This window comes from Pan paniscus, chromosome 5, assembly GCF_029289425.2.
Source record: "Pan paniscus chromosome 5, NHGRI_mPanPan1-v2.0_pri, whole genome shotgun sequence".
In the NCBI taxonomy this organism is placed as follows: Eukaryota; Metazoa; Chordata; class Mammalia; order Primates; family Hominidae; genus Pan; species Pan paniscus.
In genome coordinates this window covers 49,095,163-49,119,624 of record NC_073254.2, presented here as the reverse complement: position 1 = coordinate 49,119,624, position 24,462 = coordinate 49,095,163, and the positions used below count along the sequence as shown (strand labels likewise).

At 40.9% G+C, this 24,462-nt stretch overlaps 1 protein-coding gene across 5 annotated transcripts in view; it reads left to right on the top strand.

The window, feature by feature from the left end:
* Nucleotides 1-24,462, top strand: part of ILRUN (inflammation and lipid regulator with UBA-like and NBR1-like domains) — a 154,513-nt gene that overhangs the window by 49,652 nt on the left and 80,399 nt on the right. For 3 of the 5 annotated variants that reach the window (XM_034961890.4, XM_003808541.5, XM_008960607.4), the window contains exon 3: nucleotides 917-1,114. The exons of the other annotated variants lie outside the window; for them this stretch is intronic. In XM_034961890.4, the coding sequence (XP_034817781.1) occupies nucleotides 917-1,114 (198 nt within the window). The remainder of the gene's footprint in view (nucleotides 1-916; nucleotides 1,115-24,462) is intronic. 5 annotated transcript variants of the gene reach the window in all.

Here is a 24,462-nt window from a genome sequence, read left to right as displayed (position 1 = left end):
CGCCTGTAATCCTAGCTACTCAGGAGGCTGAAGCAGGAGAATTGCGTAAACCCAGAAGGCGGAGGTTGCAGTGAGCCAGAGATTGTACCATTCATTGTACTCCAGTCCAGGCGACTCTTTAAAGAGTTACAGGTTAAATTTAACCTGTAACTCTATAAAAATCTATCTCCCTTTGACAGGTCTGATTGACCCTCCTTCCCATCCTATCCGCAAGTACCTCCAACTACCTCCAACTAGTGCCATTGTTCCTGCGACCACAGTTCATTGATGTTATCAGGGGAGATCACCCCATTGTTTATATTTTCACTGCCACCCAAGGTCTAAACTTTTACTGCCTTTTATATTCATGTGGTCTCTTGAGCTCTTGAGTATTTTATAGTTATGGACCCCAGAAGAAAAGTCATACCTCAGGCAAAAAGCAATTTTAAATTGAGAATAATACCATTGAAATTACTCCTTGTGTGTTTCATCCTCTTGTTTCTGTGGAAAAACTGGCAACAATCAGATAGACTGTGAAAATGGACATGTGTTACCTTTTAGTAGAGAGAGCTGTCCGCTAAACGTGGGCCTGTGCTTCATCTCCATGGCTCTTCATGGACATCATTCTTAGGTTCTACAGATTCAGTGTGACGTGTGGCCTTCTCTGGAGTCACCTGAAATACTTGTTGTCTTGAGGAACTGCCTTGCTTTTGCCTTATGTGCTTCTTCATAGGGTTAGACTATTGGTCAGAGGTTGTTGGTTCTGATAATTCCTTTTGATCAGTTGTGTGAGACAATATATGGCTCAGGTGTATGTGGTTAGGTTTATGTATGTATGTGAGAAAAAGAAAGAGGCCTCTTCTACAGTTTCATAATAAACTGCACCCAGCATAGGACCATTGATTGCCTAACATTTTTTTCTTTTGCTTGAACTCAGGGGCAGAGGCCTGGCCTCCAGGGGTTTGTCTTAAATATGTCGGGGGAGACCAATTTGGACATGTGAACATGGTGATGGTGAGATCGCTAGAGCCCCAAGAGATTGCAGATGTCAGCGTCCAGATGTGCAGCCCCAGCAGAGCAGGAATGTATCAGGGACAGTGGCGGATGTGCACTGCTACAGGACTCTACTATGGAGGTGAGTATGTCCTTGTGCAGCCCAGGGTAAAGGAACTAAGGTAACATCTTATAACATCCCCAGTGTTGCTCACAGAGCCTGTCAAATTGCATAACAGGGCATGGCCTCTTTTTAACAGTCACCCCATGCAGGTAAATGATTTGCATTTTATGACTAATTGATTTAGTCTAGTGCTCTTTCTTTTATCCTAGGAATATAATTTAGTGACCTGTACGAGGTATTATATTTTGTGTTCTAAATAAATATTTAGTAGTGCTGTTGTTTTTATTATATAAGCTGGTAGATACTGTAAGAATACTAAAGGCAGTCCTTGTTCTCAAAGTCTCTAGACACAAGTCATATAAAACAGATAATGCACAAAATGTGCATACTTCTTCCAACCTACTTGTCAAACTGCTAACATATCTCACTCCCTTCTCTTTATTGCCAAACTTTTTGAGCAGTGATCTATACTCACTGTCTCTTCTTTCACATTTTCCATTCACTCTTCAACCCAATTTATCCTTTATCCACTCCCCACTCCAATGAAAGTTAATCAGGGACTACCCTGTTTCCAAATCCAGTAGCCTCTTTACAGTCTTCATACCAGCTGACCTTTTAATGATCATTTGGCACCATACTACACAAGTTTTTTGAAATAGGTACTTTCTTAGACTCATAGGACATCTCTCCTGTTTGTCTTCCTCTTCTCTGTTCTTTCTCTGTCTCTGTCTATTCTCAACTTTACCCTGGGATTCCTAGATTCTTAGTTGGGCCCCATTCATGGTTGGTGACCTCATCCACCCATGCGGCTTCAGCTGTCGCCAGTATACCATACACGGTGATGTTCAAATTAATATCTATAGCTGTGGCCTCTTTTCAGAACCCCACACCCATGTTTTAACTCGTTATGGGCAGAACTTTTAACATCTCCCAGACACAATTTATATCTGCTGGGCATGGTGGCACACGCCTATAATCCCAGCACTTTGGGAGGCTGAAGTGGGAGAATTGCATGAACCCAGAGGCTCGAGATCAGCCTGGGCAAAACAGAGAGACCCTGTCTCTACAAAAAATAAAATTAGCCTGGCGTGGTGGGGTGAGCCTGTTGTCCCAGCTACTTGGGAGGCTGAGGTGGGAGAATTGCTTGAGCCTAGGAGGTCGAGGTTGCAGTGACCCATGATCACACCACTGCACTCCAGTCTGAATTACAGAGTGAGCGCCTGTCTCAAAAAAACAAAACAAAACAAAAAAACCAACCTTATATCCTTCTCATTGGCACCCCCCTGAGATAATCGGGTCAGAAACCTGGGAGCCATCATTTGTTCTGTCATTCCTAATCAGAAACTGATTCCTATTGGTTCCACTATATCCTGTGTCCTGGAGATCAAAAACAAATAAATAGTAAATAGTACTTGCCTTCACAGAGCTCTTAACTGGACTCATGGCCTGTGGGCCAGTGGGAACTTTGGAGTTATTTCTAGACATCCTAGAATTAGTGATCTCATATATGTTTTTGGAGCCAGTGGCAACTTTAGAAATGTTAATATTAGAAAGAGTCTCATAGTGCTTATGTGACATCATTCTTTGCCTAAAGCCTTTGTACCTACTGTAATGAAGCTAAACTCCTTGGCACAGGATATAAAGCTCACGATCTGGCCTGGACTCATTTTCACTCCCATCTTCAGTCATCCCCTAACTCCCCCACAGTCAGTCCCCAAAGATGCCATATGCTTTCACTTCTCCATGCCCTTGCTCATTTGTCTCATTGCCTGAAATATCCTTTTATTTCACCAAACTGCTGCTCATCCTCAAGGCCCTGCCTGAGTCACCTTTCCTTCTTGCTTCCTCCCCCTTGCCTACTCTCCCCACTACCCTAAGAAAATTCATCCCTCCCCCTTCATTAATATCATGCACATGGTTGTTATTATATTTAACACATTGTATATTAGGTATTTGTTTTGCTTATCCTTTTATCCTATGAAATTGTCAACAATTTGTTGAATAATTGAATAATCACGTATCAAAATGTAGAGAGGTTATTTGTCTCTTCCCTGTAGGACTCCATTTTCAGGCAGTGTCTGCTAAGAATCCCCTTGACCTGGGATTGGAAGTTGTTTCTCCTACTGCTGAGCTCCTTTATATTAGCTCTTCACCTCTCACTCCTTTGTTTCTTCTCTTGGCACTTTACGTCTTTCTACCCATTTAATTTGATAAATGTCTCATGTCATCTTTAAAACTGAAGGTGACACATGTCTGGTTTATCTTTATAACTCTCAAAAATGTTGAGCTTAATGCAGAATGGAGAATGGCTACTTAGTAAATTTTTAAAATACATGCTACCATTTTTAAGGGGAGAAGAAGACAATATACATGACTTAAAAATAAAAAAAAATCCCTTTGATGAAAAAATACTACTTCTCAATGTTCCCTAGTGGTTAAGAACGCTAGTCTTGTTTTATGTGTGTGTGTTTTTAGTGTTAAATTTAAAATAATTATCACTATGTGGGACATTACATTTTATACTCAAAGCAACTCTCTCAAATTCAAAAGTAGTTGGAATATAAATATGAGGGGACTTTAAAAAGATCTTGGAAAAATGGAATTAAAAAATAAAAGTAAAGGCCGGATGCAGTGGCTCAAGCCTGTAATACCAGCACTCTGGGAGGCCGAGGTGGGCATATCACTTGAGGTCAGGAGTTCAAGACCAGCCTGGCCAACCTAGTGGAATCCTGTCTCTACTGAAAATACAAAAATTAGCCGGGCAGTTGGCTCACGCCTGTAATCCCAGCTACTCGGGAGGCTGAGGCAGGAGAATTGTTTGAACCTGGGAGGTGGAGGTTGCCATGAGCCGAGATCGCGCCACTGCGCTCCAGCCTGGGCAACAGAGTGAAGGCTTCATATCAAAAAAAAAAAGATAAAAATAAGATATATAAATTTTATTTCTCAACATAAGCTTCATCAAGTTCAAGACACTTTTGTAAGTAATGATAACAGCCATTTAGTCCATCCCCAAAGAACTGAGGGTCCTAGGAATTTAACCATGTAAATGCAGGTTTTTTTTACGTTATTAACTGAAGAAAACTGGGCGTCCATTAAAGATTTTTAAGACTAGGAAACAAAAAGAAGGTAGAAGGAGCCAAATCAGGACTGTAAGGTGGATGCCTAATGATTTCTCATGGAAACTGTTAGAAAATTGCCTTTGCTTGATGAGAGGAATGAGCAGGAGCATTGTCATAGTGGAGTAGATCTTTTTCTGCTAAAGCTTTGGCTGAGTTTCTTAAAACTAACACACACACACACACACACACGCACTTTTTTTTTTTTGAGACGGGGCCTTGCTCTTGTCGCCCAGGCTGGAGTACAGTGACATGATCTTGGCTCACTGCAACCTCCACCTCCTGGGTTCAAGTGATTGTCCTGCCTCAGCCTCCCGAGTAGCTGGGATTACAGGCGCTCACCACCACACCTGGGTAATTGTTTTTGTATTTTTAGTAGAGACGGGGTTTCACCATGTTGGCCAGGCTGTTCTTGAACTCCTGACCTCAAGTGATCTGCCCACCTTGGCCTCCCAAAGTGCTGGGATTACAGATGTGAGCCACTGCGCCTGGCCTCTCTCTCTTTCATTCTTTCCTTTTTTTTTTTCCTCCTCGGTCACCCAGGCTGGAGTGCAGTGGAACGATCATAGCTCACTGCAGCCTCAAAGTCCTTGGCTCAAGTAATCCTCTTGCCTCAGCCTCCCAAGTAGCTGGGACTACAGACATGTGCCATCATGCCTTTTTTTTTTTTTTTTTTTTTTTGGTAGAGACGGGACCCCCCTATGTTGCCCAGGTTGGTCTCAATTCCTGGACTCAAGTGGTCCTCCCTCCTCAGCCTCCTAAAGTGTTGGGATTACAGGTGTGAGCCACTGTGCCCAGCTCTCAGAACACTGTTATTATTCTTAGGCCCTCTAGAAAGTTGACAAGCAACATATCCTGCGGAGCCAAAAAAATTTGTTGCCATGACCTTTGCTCTTGACTGGTCCACTTTTGCTTTGACTGGCCCACTTCCACCTCTTGGTAGCCATTGCTTTGATTGTGCTTTGTCTTTAAGATCACAGTGGTAAAGCCGTGTTTCATCTCCTGTTATAGTTATTTGAGAAATACTTCGGGATCTTGATCCCACTTGCTTAAGATTTCCATTGAAAGCCCTGCCCTTGTCTGCAGCTAATCTGGGTTTAACAGTTTTGGTACCCATTGATTGGAAAGTTTGCTCGACTTTAATTTTTTAGTCAGAACTGTGTAAGCTGAATCGGTTGAGATTCAGCTGTGTTGTTGGCTGTTGTTTCTGCTATTAATCATTGGCTCTTGTTCAGTTAGAGCATACACAAGATTAATTGTTTCCTCCAAAATTAATGTGGACGGTCCGCTGCTATGGGCATCTCCAGTGTCATGTCGTCCCTTCTTAAAACAGGTTATCCATTGGTAAACTGCTGATTTCTTTGGGGCATTATCCCCATAAACTTTTTGTAAAGCATCAATGATCTTCCATAGTGGATTCAAACTTCACTATGAATTGGATGTTTGCCCTTGCTTCAGTTTTAGCAAAATTCATAGTGAGGGTTTTTTTTTAAACTGATGTCTTGTCCTTAGTGCCTCAAACTAGGTGCTGTTCAGATTTGTTATAATAAGCTAGTAAGAGTTTACTTTGATGCAAAAAGAAGTTGAAATCCATGCATAGTTTTTTCATAATACTCAATTTCCATGATTTTTTTTCTTTTTTTTAAATTTAATTTTGTGCTTACCCACCATGAACTTTTTGAAGATGCTTTGTATACTAGCCTTGGAGCAAAAACATTAAAATTTTAACTTTAAACCCCTAATTTTAACTTAACAACCCTTTTTTGGTCTTAATAGTCTGTAAGTTGTTTCTCAGGACTTTGTGGAATCTAATGCCTTCAAGGGATTTTAATAATTCATCTGATTTTGTAGTTTTCAAGCATTTTTGTTAAGCTATGGAACCTTTTCCTTGACAGAAGTATATATGAATGCCTCCTTGTAAAATGGGAAAGGATAAACATGAAATGTTTCGTTGAATTCTGGGCCTCCTTGGCTTATGTTTTCCAGCCCTTGTGTGTCTGGGATGACCGCTGGAGCTCTGTGGGGTATAGTTTGCCAACCTTTATCTGCTCCAGTGAACAGTTTAATTCCATTTTATAAAGTACTGTATTTCATTGAATCCAAATTATTATTGGTTGTAAAACATACCCTAGTATCAGTAACAGAAAGAGAATAGATTATGTATACAACCATAGCCATGAGCACATGGAAAAAAATAAACTTCCATAATAACCATGATTGGCTCACTCGGCTTACTAGCTTATTGAGTGTAATATAGTGGCTAAGAGTGTGAACTGTGGGACTCTGTTGCCTAGGCACAAACTTGGACAAATTAGGTAACTTCTCTGGACCTCATCTTTCTGTTTTAACAACAAAAGATTGCTTTTTGGAGGTTTCTGTTTTTGGTGGGGTGGTTGTTTCTATAATTTGTTTTGTTTTGTTTTGTTTTTTTGAGATGGAGTCTTGCTCTGTCGCCCAGGCTGGAGTGCAGTGGAGTCATCTCAGCTCACTGCAACCTCTGCCTCCCAGGTTCAAGCGATTCTCTTGCCTCAGGCTCCCGAGTAGCTGGGATTACAGGCATGTGCCACCATGCCCGGCTAATTTTTGTATTCTTAGTAGAGATGGGGTTTTACCATGTTGTCTAGGCTGGTTTTGAACTCTTAACCTCGTGATCCACCGGCCTCAGCCTCCCAAAGTACTGGGATTACAGGCATGAGCTACCGTGCCTGGCTGCTTCTGTAATCTTTAGATGGTCTTCTTGAGAAAGAATCCACTCCCTTTAATTTATTCATTCATTCATTCATTTATTTGAGACAGAGTCTCGCTCTGTCACCAGGCTGGAGTGCAGTGGCGTGATCTCAGCTCACTGCAACCTCTGCTTCCCGGGTTCAAGCAATTCTTCTGCCTCAGCCTCCCAAATAGCTGGGACTACAGGTGCGCGCCACCACACCCAGCTAATTTTTGTATTTTTAGTAGAGACGGGGTTGTACCATGTTGGCTAGGGTGGTCTCAATCTCTTGACCTTGTGATCCACCCACCTCGGCCTCCCAAAGTGCTAGGATTACAGACATGAGCCACCGCGCCCGGCCCACTCCCTTTATTTTTATAATAACTCTTAGATTGTTTCAGTTCACGTTTCCTCTTAGAAAGAATTTTTGCTCTATTCAGTCAGTTACAGGTCTCCTGTAAAAGGTCTCCTCCACCCTGTGTCAGCTTGGCTGTGCTCTCTCAGAGTTTCTCAGTGGGCGTGCTTTCGGCATGTGGTGTGGACACTTCTTCACTGTGTGGGGCATATTACAAGACCTCTGGCCTCCTCCCACTAAAGATCCGTGGCTTCACCTGTTTATCTTGATAACAAACACTGTCCCCCACCACACAAATTTCTAGCTCACTTGGTCCAAGACTAATAAGTATCTGATTTTTGACAGATTTATTTTCAAGCCCTAACATTTTATCTTTTTTTTCCTCGATTTTGATACCCCTTCCCACTCCACCCCACCAAAGGATTAGCTTCTTAGCTTTTATCTAAGTAGCAAATACTAACAAATAGTAGAAAGTACTAACAAATTCTCGTACTTACTATTTGCCAGGTATTATTTTGGGCTTTTTGCATATGTTACCTTGCGAAATATTAGCTGCATTTTATTGATGAGAAAACTAAAGACCAGAGAGGCTTAAGGTCTAGTAAAAGTTGTAAATTAGTTACGAATTATAGTTATAAATTAACAAAAGTAATTTTATTATCTTTGTCATTAATTTGGCTGTCACTACTATATGGGGTTCAGAAGGAAACTGGTTCTAGGGTGTTAATACTTGTTAGAGTTTAGTGAGGGTGGAGTATATGGTCCCGAAGTCTTCTCTCTACTTCCAGAGTGAGTGGGCATTGAGGTGGAGTTGAGATTGACAGGGCTATTCTTAGGTAGTTGGGTGTCAGTTTTCCCCAGAGAGTTCCTGCCTGCTAGAAGATACTCAGTTCTATAGGACATTGGACTCTGGGCAAAGGGTAAGCAGCATGAGTGATTGTCCTTGTTTTAGCCTGGATGCCAGTAGTAATATGCTTCATCTCCTACTAACAGAGTGCCGCCTTCCAGATTTCCAAAGGAGAGATTTACCCTGTACCATGACGGTTTCCTCTAACTCTCAGAGTCCTAGTTGTGAAATAAGCTAAGTCAAGTGATAGTCTGATTATCTCGCACTTATGGGGGATTCCACTACTTGAAGTAGTTCTTGTTAAATACCTCATATGGGTCCCTAGGGACATTTGACATATCGAGTAAATAACTTATGCATTATTCATTTGGTTTTTCAGAGTTTAGAAATGAAGGTCCCAAACCACAATATGTCCCACATGTTAGGAAACTTATTGGGTGCTCTATGTAAACTACACTGTTTATTTCCCAAAACCTTTGTAAATTCTTCCTTTACTTTCTCCATTTTATAGCATGTCCTACCTAACCAGGTAACATGAGGCTTTCCTTATTTCTTGCTTGTGTTTTAGTAACATCATGTTACAAAAGAAGCTATGGTTTCATACAAACTTCTTTATACTAGAATCCATGATGTCTTCTACTCACATGCTATTCTGCCTGACATTTCTCCCAGTTATCTTGCCCTTTTGCCTATTAACCCCACCTTTAGAACATTGTTCTTTTATGTTGAACTCAAAAAGGCTTCATCTGCTTCTAGAAGATCCTCCATAAGATGCTCACTGTTTCAGTTCTGATCTCTAGAATTCTCTAATACCAGAAATATGAGTAGCCCTTGAAAATAAGATTCCATTTTTGTTTTTTTTTTTCTTTTTTGAGAGAGGGTCTTGCTTTGTCACCCAGGCTGGAATGCAGTGGTGTGATCACGGCTCACTACAGCCTCAACCTCCTAGGCTCAAGCAGTCCTCCCATCTCAGCCTCCCAAGTAGCTGGGACCACAGGCATGGGTTTTTGTTTTTGGTTTTGTTTTGTAGAGACGGGGTTTTGCCAAGTTGCCCAGGCTGGTCTTGAACTCCTAGGCTCAAGCGATCCTCCCACTTCAGCCCCCCAAAGTGCTGGGATTACAGGCATGAGCCACAGCAACCTGCCAAATTTCATTTTTGATAAGAGAAATTCTAGCCTAAGCTGTGACTTGTATTGAAAATATTTTAGAAGGAATGTTTCAAAATGTAAATGAGATCTGAAATTCTAAAATATGTTATGAGATGATAGGCTATTTCATCTTTGAAGAAGGAAACCTGCTGTCAGTTGCACTGCCACCAGGTGGTGGTGATTGTTTGTTTTGGTGGTCATTTCCAGATAGTTCTGTGTGAGTCAAAGTCGTCGGTATGAAGGCCCGGCGTGGTGGCTCATGCCTGTAGTCCCAGCACTTTGGGAGGCCGAGGCAGGTGGATTGCCTGAGCCCAGGAGCCCAAGACCAGCCTGGGCAACATGGTGAAACTCCATCTCTACCAAAAATACAAAAAATTAGCCGGGCATGGTGGCACGCACCTGTAATCCCAGCTACTTGGGAGGCTGAGGTGGGAGGACTGCTTGAGCCTGGGAGGCGGAGGTTGCAGTGAGCCGAGATCACTCCACTGCACTCCAACCTGGGTGACAGAGTGAGACCCAGTTTCAACAACAACAACAACAGCAGCAGCAGCAGCAGCAGCAGCAGCAACAACAGCAGCAATGTGAAATGACTGTACTGTTCAGATTAACCTCTAAAATGCATATATGTGGGTCTTGAACCTTCTATGGGCCATCAAAAATTTAAAAATCCGATGAAACAGTAATCCTTTGTAAAGTATAGTAATTAGCAAGATATTGAATGTCTAGGCAGTAAAGCATCAAATGTTTTCACTGCCTAGTCACTCGGCTGTGAGTAGTGTTAATGTGTGCTGTTAGTGCTAATGATGTTTGCTTTAAAATTAATTTTCTTACTCCTCAACTTACCATACACATGTATAGAAAAGGATTTGGTAGAGGGCAAAAATATAATTTGAAAGCTGCACCTTTTTTTACTCATGGTAGCCAGCGCCCTTCTGTTAAACAGAAGCTTCTTTAGTCTGAAATGTTGGATTCCAGAAATTCTGAATTTAAGGGAGTAGTGATATTTCCTTAAAAAATTCTTAAAATCAAGTACAATTCTGCATTAAAATACTAGCATACTTACTGTTAAAAGGAAAATAAATAGTTGTAAAACCATTGACTGTTTTAAAGATGACATATTTCAGCATAATTTGTATCTTAATATAATCCTTAACTTTTTTGTATATATGCATTAGTAAGGACTATAGCTTAGGCCAGATCTAGTTAAAGTGTTTTACTTATTTAGGGAATATAGCCCTGTCAGAGTAAAACATTTGCAAATAGAACTTACTGCACTTCCCCAGTTCTGAAGTGACAGTAATTTTAATATGCATCCTTGGTTTAATGATTACTTTCCTTGTAGGGGAGAGAGGTAGAGCCACTGCCATATTAAATGAAAACATTAGATGGTCCATCTTCATTTCAGAGATATTAAAAATGAATAAAAAGGTGATACTTAAAAATTAGATATGTATGTTTTCTCTTTACAAAAGAAAAATATGTTGACATATATGCTGAAACCATTTCAGGTAAGAAATTCTTAAGAAGGTTTCACTGAATTGTTGTGTGATGGGAGTTTTTAGTAAGTGCCATTGTGTACACTTGCCCCTAGATCAGACTAGAACATGTTTCTTATAAATAAGGAAGTAAGCATAATTGACTTTTATTCAAATTATCAGTATATGCTATAAAACTAATGTGTGGTTATTTTTTAACATAATGATGATTGGTATCTTAAACAGTGTATAGGGCTTTTAAACTTTTATCTGATAGCTTAGTTTTTGATACAGTTTATATTCCTTAATTATTGTTTAGAATGTAGTCATAACTTCATTCTTAGAAACCTCACATTACTCTGGGGATCTTTGAAGAGGATAATCTCCTATTGAAAAGCAGATTGCATTCTGTTCCTGTAACGATGGTTTGACACCAGCCTTATAATGATGTAATGGGTTTTACCTTGAAATGGCAAGGATATTTTTCAGTTAGAAATTAGTTTGTTCTGTAATTTTTATTTTGAAAAAAAATCTTTCTTTAGCTTTTTATTTTTCTCCTTTTATTGTTAAAGAGCTTATACTTTCCTTTATTTACAAAGGGAATGTCAGTGTTGGACATTCAGCCCCGAGAAAGAATGTTGTGAGCCTACTAACCTCTGGATTTTTATTTAATTTAATTAATTAATTTATTTTGATATAGAGTGTCTCACTCTATCACCCAGGCTGGACAGTGTCAGGATCATAGCTCACTGTAGCCTTGAACTCTTGGGCTCAAGCAGTCCTCCCACCTCAGTCTCACAAGTAGCTGGGACTACCTACCTGGCTAATATTTTTAAAACCTTTTTTGTGGAGCTGGGGTCTCACTGCATTGCCAGGGTTGGTCTATAATTCCTGGCCTCAAGCAATTCTTCCTCTTCGCCTCCCAAAGTGCTGGGAATACAGATGTGAACCAGTATGTCCAGTCTGGATTTCTCTTTGTAGTAACTAATGTCCTTCCAGTTTCTTCTTAAGATTTCCAGGCCCAGCGTGGTGACTCACACCTGTAATCCCAGCACTTTGGGAGGCTGAGGTGCGTGGATCACCAGAGGTCAGGAGTTCAAGACCAGCCTGTCCAACATGGTGAAACCCCACCTCTACAAAAATACAAAAATTAGCTGAGCATGATGGCGGGTACCTGTAATCCCAGCTACCTGGGAGGCCGATACAGGAGAATCACTTGAACCCAGGAGGCCAGGAGGCAGAGGTTGCAGTGAGGCGAAATCGCGCCATTGCATTGTAGCCTGGGCAACAGAGCAAGACTCTGTCTAAAAAAAAAGCTTTCTAAGAGTTTCTTTTCCTCCCTCCCTCCCTCCCTCCCTTCCTTCCTTTCTTTCTTTTTTTCAGACAGGGTCTCACTCTGGTTGCCCAGGCTGGAGGAGTGCAGTGGCACGATCCTGGCTCACTGTAGCCTTGACATCCCAGGCTCAGGTGATTCTCCCACCTCAACCTCTCAAGTAGCTGGGATTACAGGCACGCGTCATTACACCCCGCTAATGTGTATTTTGATTAGAGACGGGGTTTTGCTATGTTGCCCAGGGTGGTCTCAAACTCCTAGACTCATGCAGTCCACCTGCCTCGGCCTCCCAGAGTGCTGGGATTACAGACGTGAGCCACTGTGTCCAGCCAGATTTCTAAGAGTTTTGCTTATAGTTTGTTTTGACATGATCTTGAAAGCAATTTAATTCTAAAGTGGGTTTGGTTTTGGCTCAGTAGATTTCAGTCATTTTTACGTTTTATTTTCATGATTTCTCTTATATATTTAGAAATCAGAAGTGATTGTGAAAGTGAATTTTATTTCTGACCTGAGCCTTATTTGAGGACTTTAAAAAATATTTAATAATACATTTTATTTAACTGAATATAGCCAAAATATTTTTTCAACATGTGACTCTAGCTACATCCCAAGTACTCAATAGCCACCATATGGCTGGTGGCCACCAGCTCTTTTGGACAGTGCAGCTCTGTGGATGCTGTCTGATAACATTGTACCATTTTTTTTCTGTAAGAAATTTTATAGAATTGGTGTTATTCTTCTACTAAAGAATTTCCAGCAAAACCATTCAAACCTGGAGGTGTTTAGGTTTTCAATTACTAGTTCGACTTATTTTCATAGTTATAGGCCTATTAAGGTAATCTATTTCATCTTGAGTGATGTGGGAAAATTTCAAGGAGTTGGTCCTTTTCATCTAAGTTGAATTTATGTTCATAGAGTTGTTTGTAGTATCCTCTTATTATCCTTTTAACATCTATGTTTGATGATAATCCCTTCTTTCATTCTTGATATTTTGTGTCTCTTCTCTTTTTCTTTCTTTTGATAGATTTCCCAATTTTATTGGTCTTTGCAAAGAATCAGCTTCTGGTTTCATTGGTTTTTCTCTATTCTGTGTTCAATTTTATGGATTTCTGCTCTTAATTTTATTAATTCCTTCTTGATTTATTTTCTAGTTTCTTAAGGTAGAAACTGAGATTATTGCTTTGAGACCTTTCTTCATTTATAATATGTGTTTAGTACTATAAATTTTCCTCTAAGTGTTGCTTTTAGTTGAATCCCACAACTTCTGAAATGTATTTTTTTTTAAATTTTTAGACACTGCAGTGAATGCAGAAATGTATTTTTATTTTCATTCAGTTCAAAATATCTTCTAATTTCCCTTGAGACTTCCTGTTTGACCTATAGATTATGCAGAAGTGTGGTGTTTAATTTTCAAACGTTTGGAAATTTTTATCTTGTTCAATGTTAGTTTCTTTTTTAAAATATATTTTTAATTTTTATTTTTACTTTGTAGAGATGGAGTCTTGCTAGCTTGTCCAGGCTGGTCTCATTCCTGGGCTCAAGTAATCTTTTTGCCTCTGCCTCCCAAAGTGCTAGGATTACAGGCATGTGCTCCCAGCTTTGTTAATAGTTTCTAGTTTAATTCCATTGTGGTCAGAGAATATCCTTTGTATGATTTCATTCCCTCCCTCCCTCCCTCCCTCTCTCCCTCCGTGTCTCCCTCCCCTCCCCTCCTCTCCCCTCCCCTCTCTTCCTATTCTCTTTTTTCTTTTTCCTTTCCTTTCTTTTCTTTCCCTTTCCATTTCTGACAGGGTCTCACTCTGCCCAGCTTCCCAAGTAGCTGGGACTACAGGCGCACACCACCATGCCTGTCTTGTTTTTTACTTTTTATTTTTTTGTAGAGACAGGGTCTTATTTTGTTTCCCAGGTTGGTCTCAAACTACTGGCTTCAAGGAGTCCTCCCACCTTGGCCTCCCAAAGTGCTGGGATTACAGACTTGAGCTACCACACTGGCTGATTTGATTTTTTGTTTAATTTATTAAGGTGTTTATGACCCAGGAGATGTTGTCTATCTTGGTGAATATTCCATGTGTACTTCAAAAGCATGTGTATTTTGCTTTGTTGAGTTGAGTGTTCTATAAATGTCAGTTCGATCCAGTTGGTTGATTTTGTTGTTCAATTCCTTTATATCTGTTGATTTTTGTTGTTGTTTACTAGTTCTATCTGTTACTGAGAAGGGAGTGTTGAAAGGTCCAACTACAATTGTGGATTTGTGTTGTTACTTTTTTTCTCCTGTCAGTTATCAGTTTTTAATTCATGTATTTTGAAGCTCTGTTGTTAGGTACATAACATATTAGCATTATCTTTTAGGTGAATTACCCATTTATTAATGTGTAATATCCCTTTTCTTCCCTGATAATTTTCTTTGCTCTGAAGACTACTTTGATACTAGTATAGCCACTTTAACTTTCTTTTGACTAGTGTTTACAAGGTCTTTATCTTTTAACTTTCAACCTGCATGTATCATTTTATTTGGAGCTTCTTATAGATAGCATGTAGTTGGATCTTTTTTCCTCCATTCTAACAATCTGTGTTTTCTAATTGGTGTGTTTAGACCATTCACATTTAACATAATTATTGAAATGTTTGAATTTAGTTTCACCACTTTATTATATGTTTTGTTCTCTTAGTTGAAGACTTAAATCAGTTACATTGCTAAACTTATTGGTTACTTGTGATTAAATTGTTCTAAAAATGTATTTGCTCTGGCTGGGCGTGGTGGCTTACGCCTGTAATCCCAACACTTTGGGAGGCTGAGGCAGACAGATCACAAGGTCAGGAGATCGAGACCATCCTGGCTAACATGGTGAAACCCCGTCTCTACTAAAAATACAAAAAAAAAAAAAAAAAAAAATTAGCCGGGTGTGTTAGTTGGTGCCTGTAGTCCCAGCTACTCGGGAGGCTGAGGCAGGAGAATGGCATGAACCCAGGAGGTAGCCTGGGTGACAGAGCGAGACTCCATCTCAAAAAAAAAAAAAAAAAAATTATTTGCTCTGATAAAAAGAAATACATGATTTATTATAGAAAATAAAGTCTAAAGAGAAAAGGAAACATTTGTTCTGCCATCCAAATATAAATACTTTTATTTTTTTTTATTTTGAGATGGAGTCTTGCTCTGTCGCCCAGGCTGGAGTGCAGTGGTGTGATCTTGGCTCACTGCAACCTCCGCCTCCCAGGTGCACGCTATTCTCTTGCCTCAGCCTCCCTAGTAGCTAGGACTATAGGCGTGTGCCACCACGCTTAACTAATTTTTGTATTTTGAGTAGAGACGGTTTCTCCATGTTGGCCAGGCTGGTCTCAAACTCCTAACCTCAAGTGATCTACCCGCCTCAGCCTTCCAAAGTGCTGGGATTACAGGTGTGAGCCACCGCGCCCAGCCTAAACACTGTTAATGTATGCATTTCCACATAGTTTTTTAAAATCCATGTATTAAAAGCAAAAAACTTTTTTGTTGTTTAAATATGGTATTGTGCTACCTATTCTTATGTAACCTACTTTTTTCTCCCATTCACTAATGTTTTAGAACTTCTTCCCCTTAACATTAAATACTTTTAAAAACACAGTTTTCAGTAATTCCGTACCATTCCACTAGATTAGTATTAACTAAACTATAAACTATTATGGATTTTTTTTAATTGAGGTAAAATCCACATAATCATTTTAAAGCATGCAGTTTAGTGTACTTAGTACATTTATGGTGTTGTGCAACCATTATCTGTATTTGATTTCAATGTATTTTATAACCCCAAAAGGAAACCTCATACCTGTTAAGCATCGCTCCCCTTTCCTCCCTTCCTGCATCCCCTGGCAGCCACTAATGTTCTTTCTGTTTCTCTGAGTAGATACTTCTTTTTGCTGGGATAGTGCAAGATATATAAATAGTGAGCAAATAATAAAATGTATTAGGCTGTGCATGGTGGCTCACTCCTGTAATCCCAGCACTTTGGGAGGCTGAGGTGCGTAGATCACTTGAGGTCAGGTGTTTGAGACCAGCCTGGCCAACTTGGTGAAACTCTGTCTATATCAAAAAATACAAAAATTAGCTGGGCGTGGTGGTACATGCCTGTAATTCCTGCTACTCGAAAGGCTGAGGCATGAGAATGGCTTGAACCCAGGAGGCGGAGGTTGTGGTGAGCCGAGATTGCGCCACTGCCCTCCAGCCTGGGTGACAGAGTGAGTCCCTGTCTTAAAAAAAAGAGAGGGGAATGGGGGACTGAGAAACACTGGTGAAGTTCATAGTCCAGGAGTGTAGGTTCACCAAAAGACTGAAACCTAATCACACCTTACCATTACATTACTACTGGCTTCTTTACTACAGTTTCTTTTAGCCAGTACATCCTGTCTACCTTTCAGCAGGGCATACTAAAAAGCAAGAAACACGGTTTGGAGAAATTGAATAGCATCAGAATCAGTTTTGGCAGGCATGTTGGAATTATTAGGCCAGGAATTTTTTAAAAAACTATAAATAGTATGCTAAGTTCTTTAATGGAAAAAGTAGACAACATGAAAGAACAGATGGATAATGTAAGCAGGGAGATGGAAATTCTAAGAAAGAATCAAAATGCTAGAGATAAACATTAACAGAAATGAAAAATGACTTTGATGAGCTTGTTAGTGACTGGACACAACTGAGGAAATAATCTCTGAGCTTGTGGATATGTCAGTAGAAATTCCAAAACTGAAAAAGAGAGAAAAGGCTGAATAAAAATAGAACAAGCCAGGTACAGTGATGTGTGCGTGTAGTCCCAGTTATTTGGGAGGCTGAGGCAGGAACATTCCTTGAGCCCAGGAGTTCAAGTCCAGCCTGGGCAACATAGTGAGACCTCATTGCTTAAAAAAACAAACCCAGGGCCAGGCGGTGTGGCTCACGCCATAATCCCAGCAGCACTTTGGGAGGCCAAGGCGGGCGGATCACGAGGTCAAGAGATCAAAGCCATCCTGGCCAACATGGTGCAACCCCATCTCTATTAAAAATACAAAAATTAGCTGGGTATGGTGGTACGTGCCTGTAGACCCAGCTACTCGGGAGGCTGAGACAGGAGAATTGTTTGAACCCAGGAGGCGGAGGTTGCAGTGAGCCGAGATCACACCACTGCACTCCGGACTGGCGACAGAGTGAGACTGTTTCAAAAACAAAACAAAAGAAGCCCAGAATACAGTAGCCTCCCCATCACCCTATCTGGTGGATAGGAAAGTTTCACTTTCCATGGTTTCAGTTACACATAGTCAAACACAGTCTGAAAATATCAGATGGAAAATTCCAGAAATAAACAGTTCTTAAGTTTTAAATTGCATTCCATTCTCAGGAGCGTTCCATCTTGCCCAGGATATGAATCATCCCTTTGTCTAGCATATCCACGTGTATGCACTATTCACTTGTTAGTCACTTAGTAGCCATCTTGGTTATCAGATCGACTGTTGGGATATTGCAGTGCTTGTGTTGAAGTAACCCCTATTTTACTTAATAATGGCCCCAAAATGCAAGAGTAGTGATACTAGCATATTGTTGAAATTGTTCTATTTTATTATCAGTTATTGTTAACCTCTTACTGGGCCTAATTTATAAGTCAGAATTTATCATAGGTATGTATGTATAGGGAAGAACATAGTATATATGGGATTTAGTACTTTCCATACTTTCAGGCATCCATTGGGAGTCTCGGAACTTATTTTCCATGGATAAGGAAGGACTCCTGTATCCATGAGCTGTGGGACAACTACAAAAGGCGTAACATACACACATAATGGAAATAACAGAAGGAGAATAGAGAAAGGAACAGAAACAATATTTGAAGCAATACGGCTGAAAATTTCTCCAAATTAATGTCAGACATCAAATCACAGATCCAGGAAGCTCAGAGAACACCAAACAGGATAATGCCCAGAAAATGACATCTAGCATATCTACTCAAACTGCAGAAAATCAAAGATAAAGAAAAATCTTGAAAGAAGCCAAAGGGAAAAAATATCTTACCCGTGGAGGAGCAACAGTAGGAATTACATATGATTTCTCCTCAGAAATGCAATCAAGAAGAGAGTGGAATTAAATATTTTAAATATTGAGGCTAGGCACAGTGGTTCACACCTATAATCCCAGCACTTTGGGAATCTGAGGCAGAAGGATCACTTGAGCCTAGGAGTTCAAGACCACATGGCCAACATAGGATAATTAAGAAATATTACAAGCAACTCTGTGCCCACAAACTTGATAACCTAGATATAATGGAATAATTCCTTGAAGTACACAGTTTGTCATAGCTTGCTCAAGAAAAATAGACAACTTGAATAGGCTTTTGTCTGTGAAAGAAATTGGATCAATAATTAATAAACTTCTGCAACAGAAAGCACCAGGTCCAAATGAGTTTTCTGGTGAATTCTACCAAGACTTAATGAAGAATTATACTCATTCTCTTTTTATATTCTTTTTGAAACAGAGTCTTGCTCTGTTGCCCAGGCTGGTATGCAGTGATCTCAGGTCACTGCAACCTCTGTCTCCCAGGCACAAATGATCCTCACCTCAGCCTCCCAAGTAGCTGGGACTACAGGCATGTGTCACCACACCTGGCTAGTTTTCTTTTGGTAGAGACAGCATTCCGCCATATTGTCCAGGCTGGTCTTGAACTCTTGGGTCAAACAGTCTTCCTGTCTTGGCCTCCCAAAGTCCTGGGATTACAGGTGTGAGCCACCACACCCAGTCTATACTAATTCTCTACAATTTCCTTCAGAAGATAGAAGCAAATGGAATACTTCCTAACTCCTTCTGTGAGGCCAACATTACCCTAATACCCAAACCAGACAAAGATTACAGGAAAATTATAAAACTATTTCTCATGAACTTAGATGCACATATCCTCAACAAAATATTAGCAGATTGAATTTCAAAAATGTGTAAAAAGGTGGGCCGGGCATGGTGGCTCACACCTGTAATCCCAGCACTTTGGGAGGCCGAGGCGGGCGGATCATGAGGTCAGGAGATAGAGACCATCTTGGCTAACACGGTGAAACCCCGTCTCTACTAAAAATACAAAAAATTAGCCAGGCGTGGTGGCAGGTGAGTGCAGCTGGAGTAGTCCCAGCTACTCAGGAGGCTGAGGCAGGAGAATGGCGTGAACCTGGGAGGCGGAGGTTGCAGTGAGCCGAGATCATGCCACTGCACTCCAGCCTGGGTGACAGAGTGAGACTCCGTCTCAAAAAAAAAAAAAAGTGTAAAAAGGCCAGGCTCAGTGACTCATGGCTGTAATCTCAGCACTTTAGCTGGCTGAGGTGGGTGGATCACCTGAGGTCAGGAGTTCAAGACCAGCCTGGCCAACATGGTGAAACCTCGTCTCTACTAAAAATACAAAAATTAGCGGGGCACAGTAGTGTGTGCCTGTAGTTCCAGCTACTTGGGAGGCTGAGGCAGGAGAATCGTTTGAACCCGGCAGGTGGAGGTTGGAGTGAGTCGAGATTGTGCCACTGCACTCCAACCTGAGTGACAGAAACAATATTTGGAGTGAGACTCCATCTCAAAAAAAAAAAAAAGTATATGCAGGCCCAGGGGCGGTGGCTCATGCCTGTAATCCCAGTACTTCGGGAGACTGAGGCGGGTGGATCACTTGAGTTCAGGAATTCAAGTGCAGCCTGGCTGACATGGCGAAACCCTGTCTCTACTAAAAATACAAAAATTAGCCGGCTATGGTGGTGCATGTCTGTAATCCTAGCTACTCGGGAGGCTGAGGAAGGAGAATAGCTTGAACCAGGGAGGCGGAGGTTGTGGTGAGCCGAGATCGCGCCATTGCACTCCAGCCTGGGCTACAAGAGCGAAACTCTGTCTCAAAAAAAAAAAAAAAGGGCCAAACACCTGAACAGACATCTCACCAAAGAAAATGCACAGATGGCATGGCATATAAAAACTTACGAGAAGATATTCACCATTATATGTTTTCAGGACATTACAAGTTAAAACAACTATGAGATATCACTATATACCTATTAAGATGGCCATAATCCCAAACGCCAACAATACCAAATGCTGGTAGGAATGTGGAGCAACAGGAATTCTCATTCACTGCTGGTGAGAATGCAAAATGGTACAGCCACATTCTCTTACCCTCCCATCAGCAGCTGTGCTCCTTGGTATTTACCCAAAGATGTTGAAAACTTACATTCACACAAAAGCCTACACACAGATGTTTATAGCAACTTTATCTATAATTGCCAAAATTTGGATGCAATGAAGAAGACCTTTAGTTGGTGAGTGGACAAATAAAGTGTGGTACACCTAGACAATGGAGTATAACTCAGCACTAAAAAGAAATGAGCCATTAAGGCACATGGAAGGACCTTAAATGCATATTACCAAGTGAAAGAAGCTGATCTGAAAAGGCTACATACTGTTGGATTCCAACTCTATGACATTTTGGAAAAGATAAAACTACGGAGACAGTAAAAGCATCAGTGGTTGTCAGAACTGGGGGCAGGGAGAGATGAATAGGCAGAATACAGATTTTTAGGGCAGTGAAAGTATTCTGAATACCATTTTTTTTTTTTTTTTTTTTTTTTTGAGACAGAGTTTCGCTCTGTTGCCCAGGCTGGAGTGCAGTGGCATGATCTCGGCTCACTGCAACCTCCGCCTCCCAGGTTCAAGCAATTCCCCTTTCTCAGCCTCCCGAGTAGCTGGGATTACAAGTGCGCACCACCATGCCTGGCTTATTTTTGTATTTTTAGTAGAGATGGGGTTTCACCATGTTGGTCAGGATGGTCTGGAACTCCTGACCTCGTGATCCGCCCACCTTGGCCTCCAAAGTGCTAGGATTACAGGTGTGAGCCATCACACCCCGCCTGATATATTAATATAATGGGGGATACATGTCATTGTACGTTTGTCCAAACCCATAGAACGTACGACATAGAGTGAATCCTAACATAAACTACTGACTTTTGGTGATAATGGTGTGTCAGTGTTGGTTCATCAATTGTAACAAATAATACCACTGTGGTGCAGTATGTTGATAGGCAGGTTGTGCATATGTGGGGGAAATATCTCTTGGTTTTGCTGTGAACCTAAAACTGCTATAAAAAAATAAAATACAATCGGGCAAAGCGGCTCATGCCTGTAATTCCAGCCCTTTGAGAGGCTGAGGCAGGAGGACTGCTTGAGGCCTAGGAGTTTGAGACCAGCCTGGGCAATATATTGGAAGACCCCCATCTCTACAAAAAAATTTAAAAATTAGCTGAGCATGGTGACATGCACCTGTAGTCCTAGCTACTTTGCAGGCAAATGTGGGAAGATTGTTTGAGCTCAGAAGGTCAAGACTACAGTGAGCTGTGATAGCACCATTGCACTCCAGCCTGGGCAACAAAGAGAGACCCTGTCTTGGAAAAGAGAAAAAAAGGAATCTGTTAAAAAATGCCTCCTGGCCGGGTGCAGTGGCTCACACCTGTAATCCCAGCATTTCGGGAGGCCGACCCAGGCGGATCATGGGGTCAGGAGATCGAGACCATCCTAGCTAACATGGTGAAACCCTGTCTCTACTAAAAATACAAAAAATTAGCCGGGCGTGGTGGCGGGTGCCTGCAGTCCCAGCTACTCGGGAGGCTGAGGCAGGAGTATGGCATGAACCTGGGAAGCAGAGGTTGCAGTGAGCCAAGATCGTGCCACTGCACTCCAGCCTGAACGACAGAGCGAGACTCGCTATCTCAAAAAAAAAAAAAAAAAAAGCCTTTCAATAAGAAAAAATAATGAACAGTAAGAAATAATAACCTTTGAGGTAGGATAGGCTGGAAGGACTTTCTCAAATATTGGAAACTTCACCAAATTTAGTCTTTTAACTAAATTAAATTTATGTTTGGCGATTGGGAGAAGGTACTTCATTTCTAAACTGAAAGAAGGTGGGCAAAAGCATAAACTCTGGTTAAGCATGACTAGTACACTTTGGGCATTCTGTGGGAAAGAATGGGAGATAGATTGGAGATTACAGTACTTTTTGATGAAGATTAGCACCCACTGGTCATCTGTAAGAGAGTTGAGTAGCTAACCATCACAGATCAAGGTGTACAACTTCAGCATGTCTGACCAAGAGAACGTGTCTACTCTGCACATCAGATGTGGGCGAGTGGTTTGACTGCCTTTTGTAGGATTGAGATGTCCAGATGGCCATGAGGGAGTTCTAAGTACCCCTATGAGAGATGTTGATAGACCTACTCAGTTTGGTGCTGAATTAATGCCCCCAAAGCTCTGTGCTCACATTTGAACTAGGAAAATACCTTGGCCCATGAAGGGCGTGTGGTGGAGATGAGAAGGAAGGGATGCTTGGTAAAGCTGGATAAGACCAAAGAAATGAAGAAGATAGTGGGAAGAAATAGGAAAAAAAGAGGGGAAGGGGGGAGGAGGGAAAAAGAAGAAACATTAAGGAAGTTCTGCTTTGTTGCTATATTCAACTCCGACTTCTGTCAGTGAATTTGATGACTAAAGAGCTAGTGTAGTTCTCTTTGGAGAGAATGTTGATGGGGAGAGGTTACTATGTTATTTGTTCTGCTGGTTCTTGCACTGGTCCAGCTAGGTTTGTTTGATGGGGAGCAGTTTCCTTGAAGCCAGAAACAAAGCCCATCCTCTTTCAGGAGGAGAGGGAAGAGAGAGCAGAGTTAACACAATGTATAGATCTCTCGGAAGCAAAAGCTTTCACCAAGAGTAACTAGTTACCATCAGTAATGGTGTTTTATACTTTTTGTTCATAATTGTATCCAAAATAGGGTTTGAGTTTCTTTTAAAAGACCAATGAGGCGTATATCTTATTTTGTTCTTAATTGTTCAAAACTAACACATTAGCTCTGTAGAAGTTAAACCTCACCTTGGAAGATGTACCAGAGGAATGGGTGGTTGTTGTTTTTAAATGTTTGGAATTTAAAGTTGAATTATGTGGCTGGGCACGGTGGCTCACACCTGTAATCTCAGCACTTTGGGAGGCCCAGGCAGGCGGATCACCTGAGGTCAGGAGTTCGAGATCAGCCTGGTGAACATGGTGAAACCCCATCTTTACTAAAACAAAAACAAAAACAAAAACAAAAACAAAATTAGCCAGGTGTGGTGGTGCATGCCTGCAATCCCAGCTACTTGGGAGGCTAAGGCAGGAGAATTGCTTGAACCCGGGAGGTGGAGGTTGCAGTCAGCCGACATCACGCTATTGTGCTCCAGCCTGGGCAAGAAGAGTGAAACTTCATCAAAAAAAATAAAAAAATAAATTAGGTAATTAGTTGGTAGTCTAGAATTTGACTTTCTAGTTATAGAATTAATAAATACTTGGAAGTATTTCTTCAATATCTTATTCTAAATTTTACCCTTTGATGAAAATCTCACAGATATCAAGATGTACCAAGTATGTCCCAATTATACTGGTTGGTAAATTCATCAGAATTGGTGAAGGAGGCTGGGCACGGTGGCTCATACCTGTAATCCCAGCACTTTGGGAGGCCAAGGTGGGCCAATCACTTGAGGTCAGGAGTTCAAGACCAGCCTGGCCAACATGGTAAAACCCCGTCTCTACTAAAAATACAAAAATTAGCTGGGCGTGGTGACAGGCACCTGTGCTCCCAGCTACTTGGGAGGCTGAGGCACGAGAATCGCTTGAACCCAGGAGGCAGAGGTTGTGGTGAGCCGAGATTGCGACACTGCACTCCAGCCTGGGCAACAGAGTGAGACTCAAAAAAACAAAAAGAAAAAGAAGTATTGGAGGAGTAAGAATACCAGCCATTTGTCTTCCTATTTGCATATAAAATGGACAATATTTAAATTTTAAGCCTTTTTATCCAATGTTATATTTAAGTGCTTTTCAACATTAATGCCAAAATGATTTTATGCCAGCTGTATAGATTTGACTCTTAATGTACTGTAGCTATCATTTTGATTTCCTGCATATCCTTAAACACAATTGTACTTTGAAATTTAAATTAGTAATTTAAGTTCTTAAGTGTAGTTTCATGCTATATTACGTTTTTTTGTGGTAGTGCTATTACCCACTCAGATTATGCTTTTTTTCGTAGGCTATAGAAGTTTAAATTATTAGGATAATATTTCCATCTTTTCTGCCAGGAAGTGTTTTCTCCATGAGTATTAGTTATTTTCTGATTAGTGGAACTCTCAAAACTGACCAGGGGTGGGGTGGGATTGTTGCAAGATGTCATCAATAAGCACTAGACCAGGAGTAAAAAAGATCTGACTTCTAATTCTGCCACATAATAAATTACTGCTTGGCCTTCAACAAATAACAGAATCAGTAGGCCTCTGATGTTTTTGTTTTTGTTTTGATTAATTGTGGTAAAATAACACATACAATTTATTGTAACCATTTTTAAGTGTACAGTTCACTGG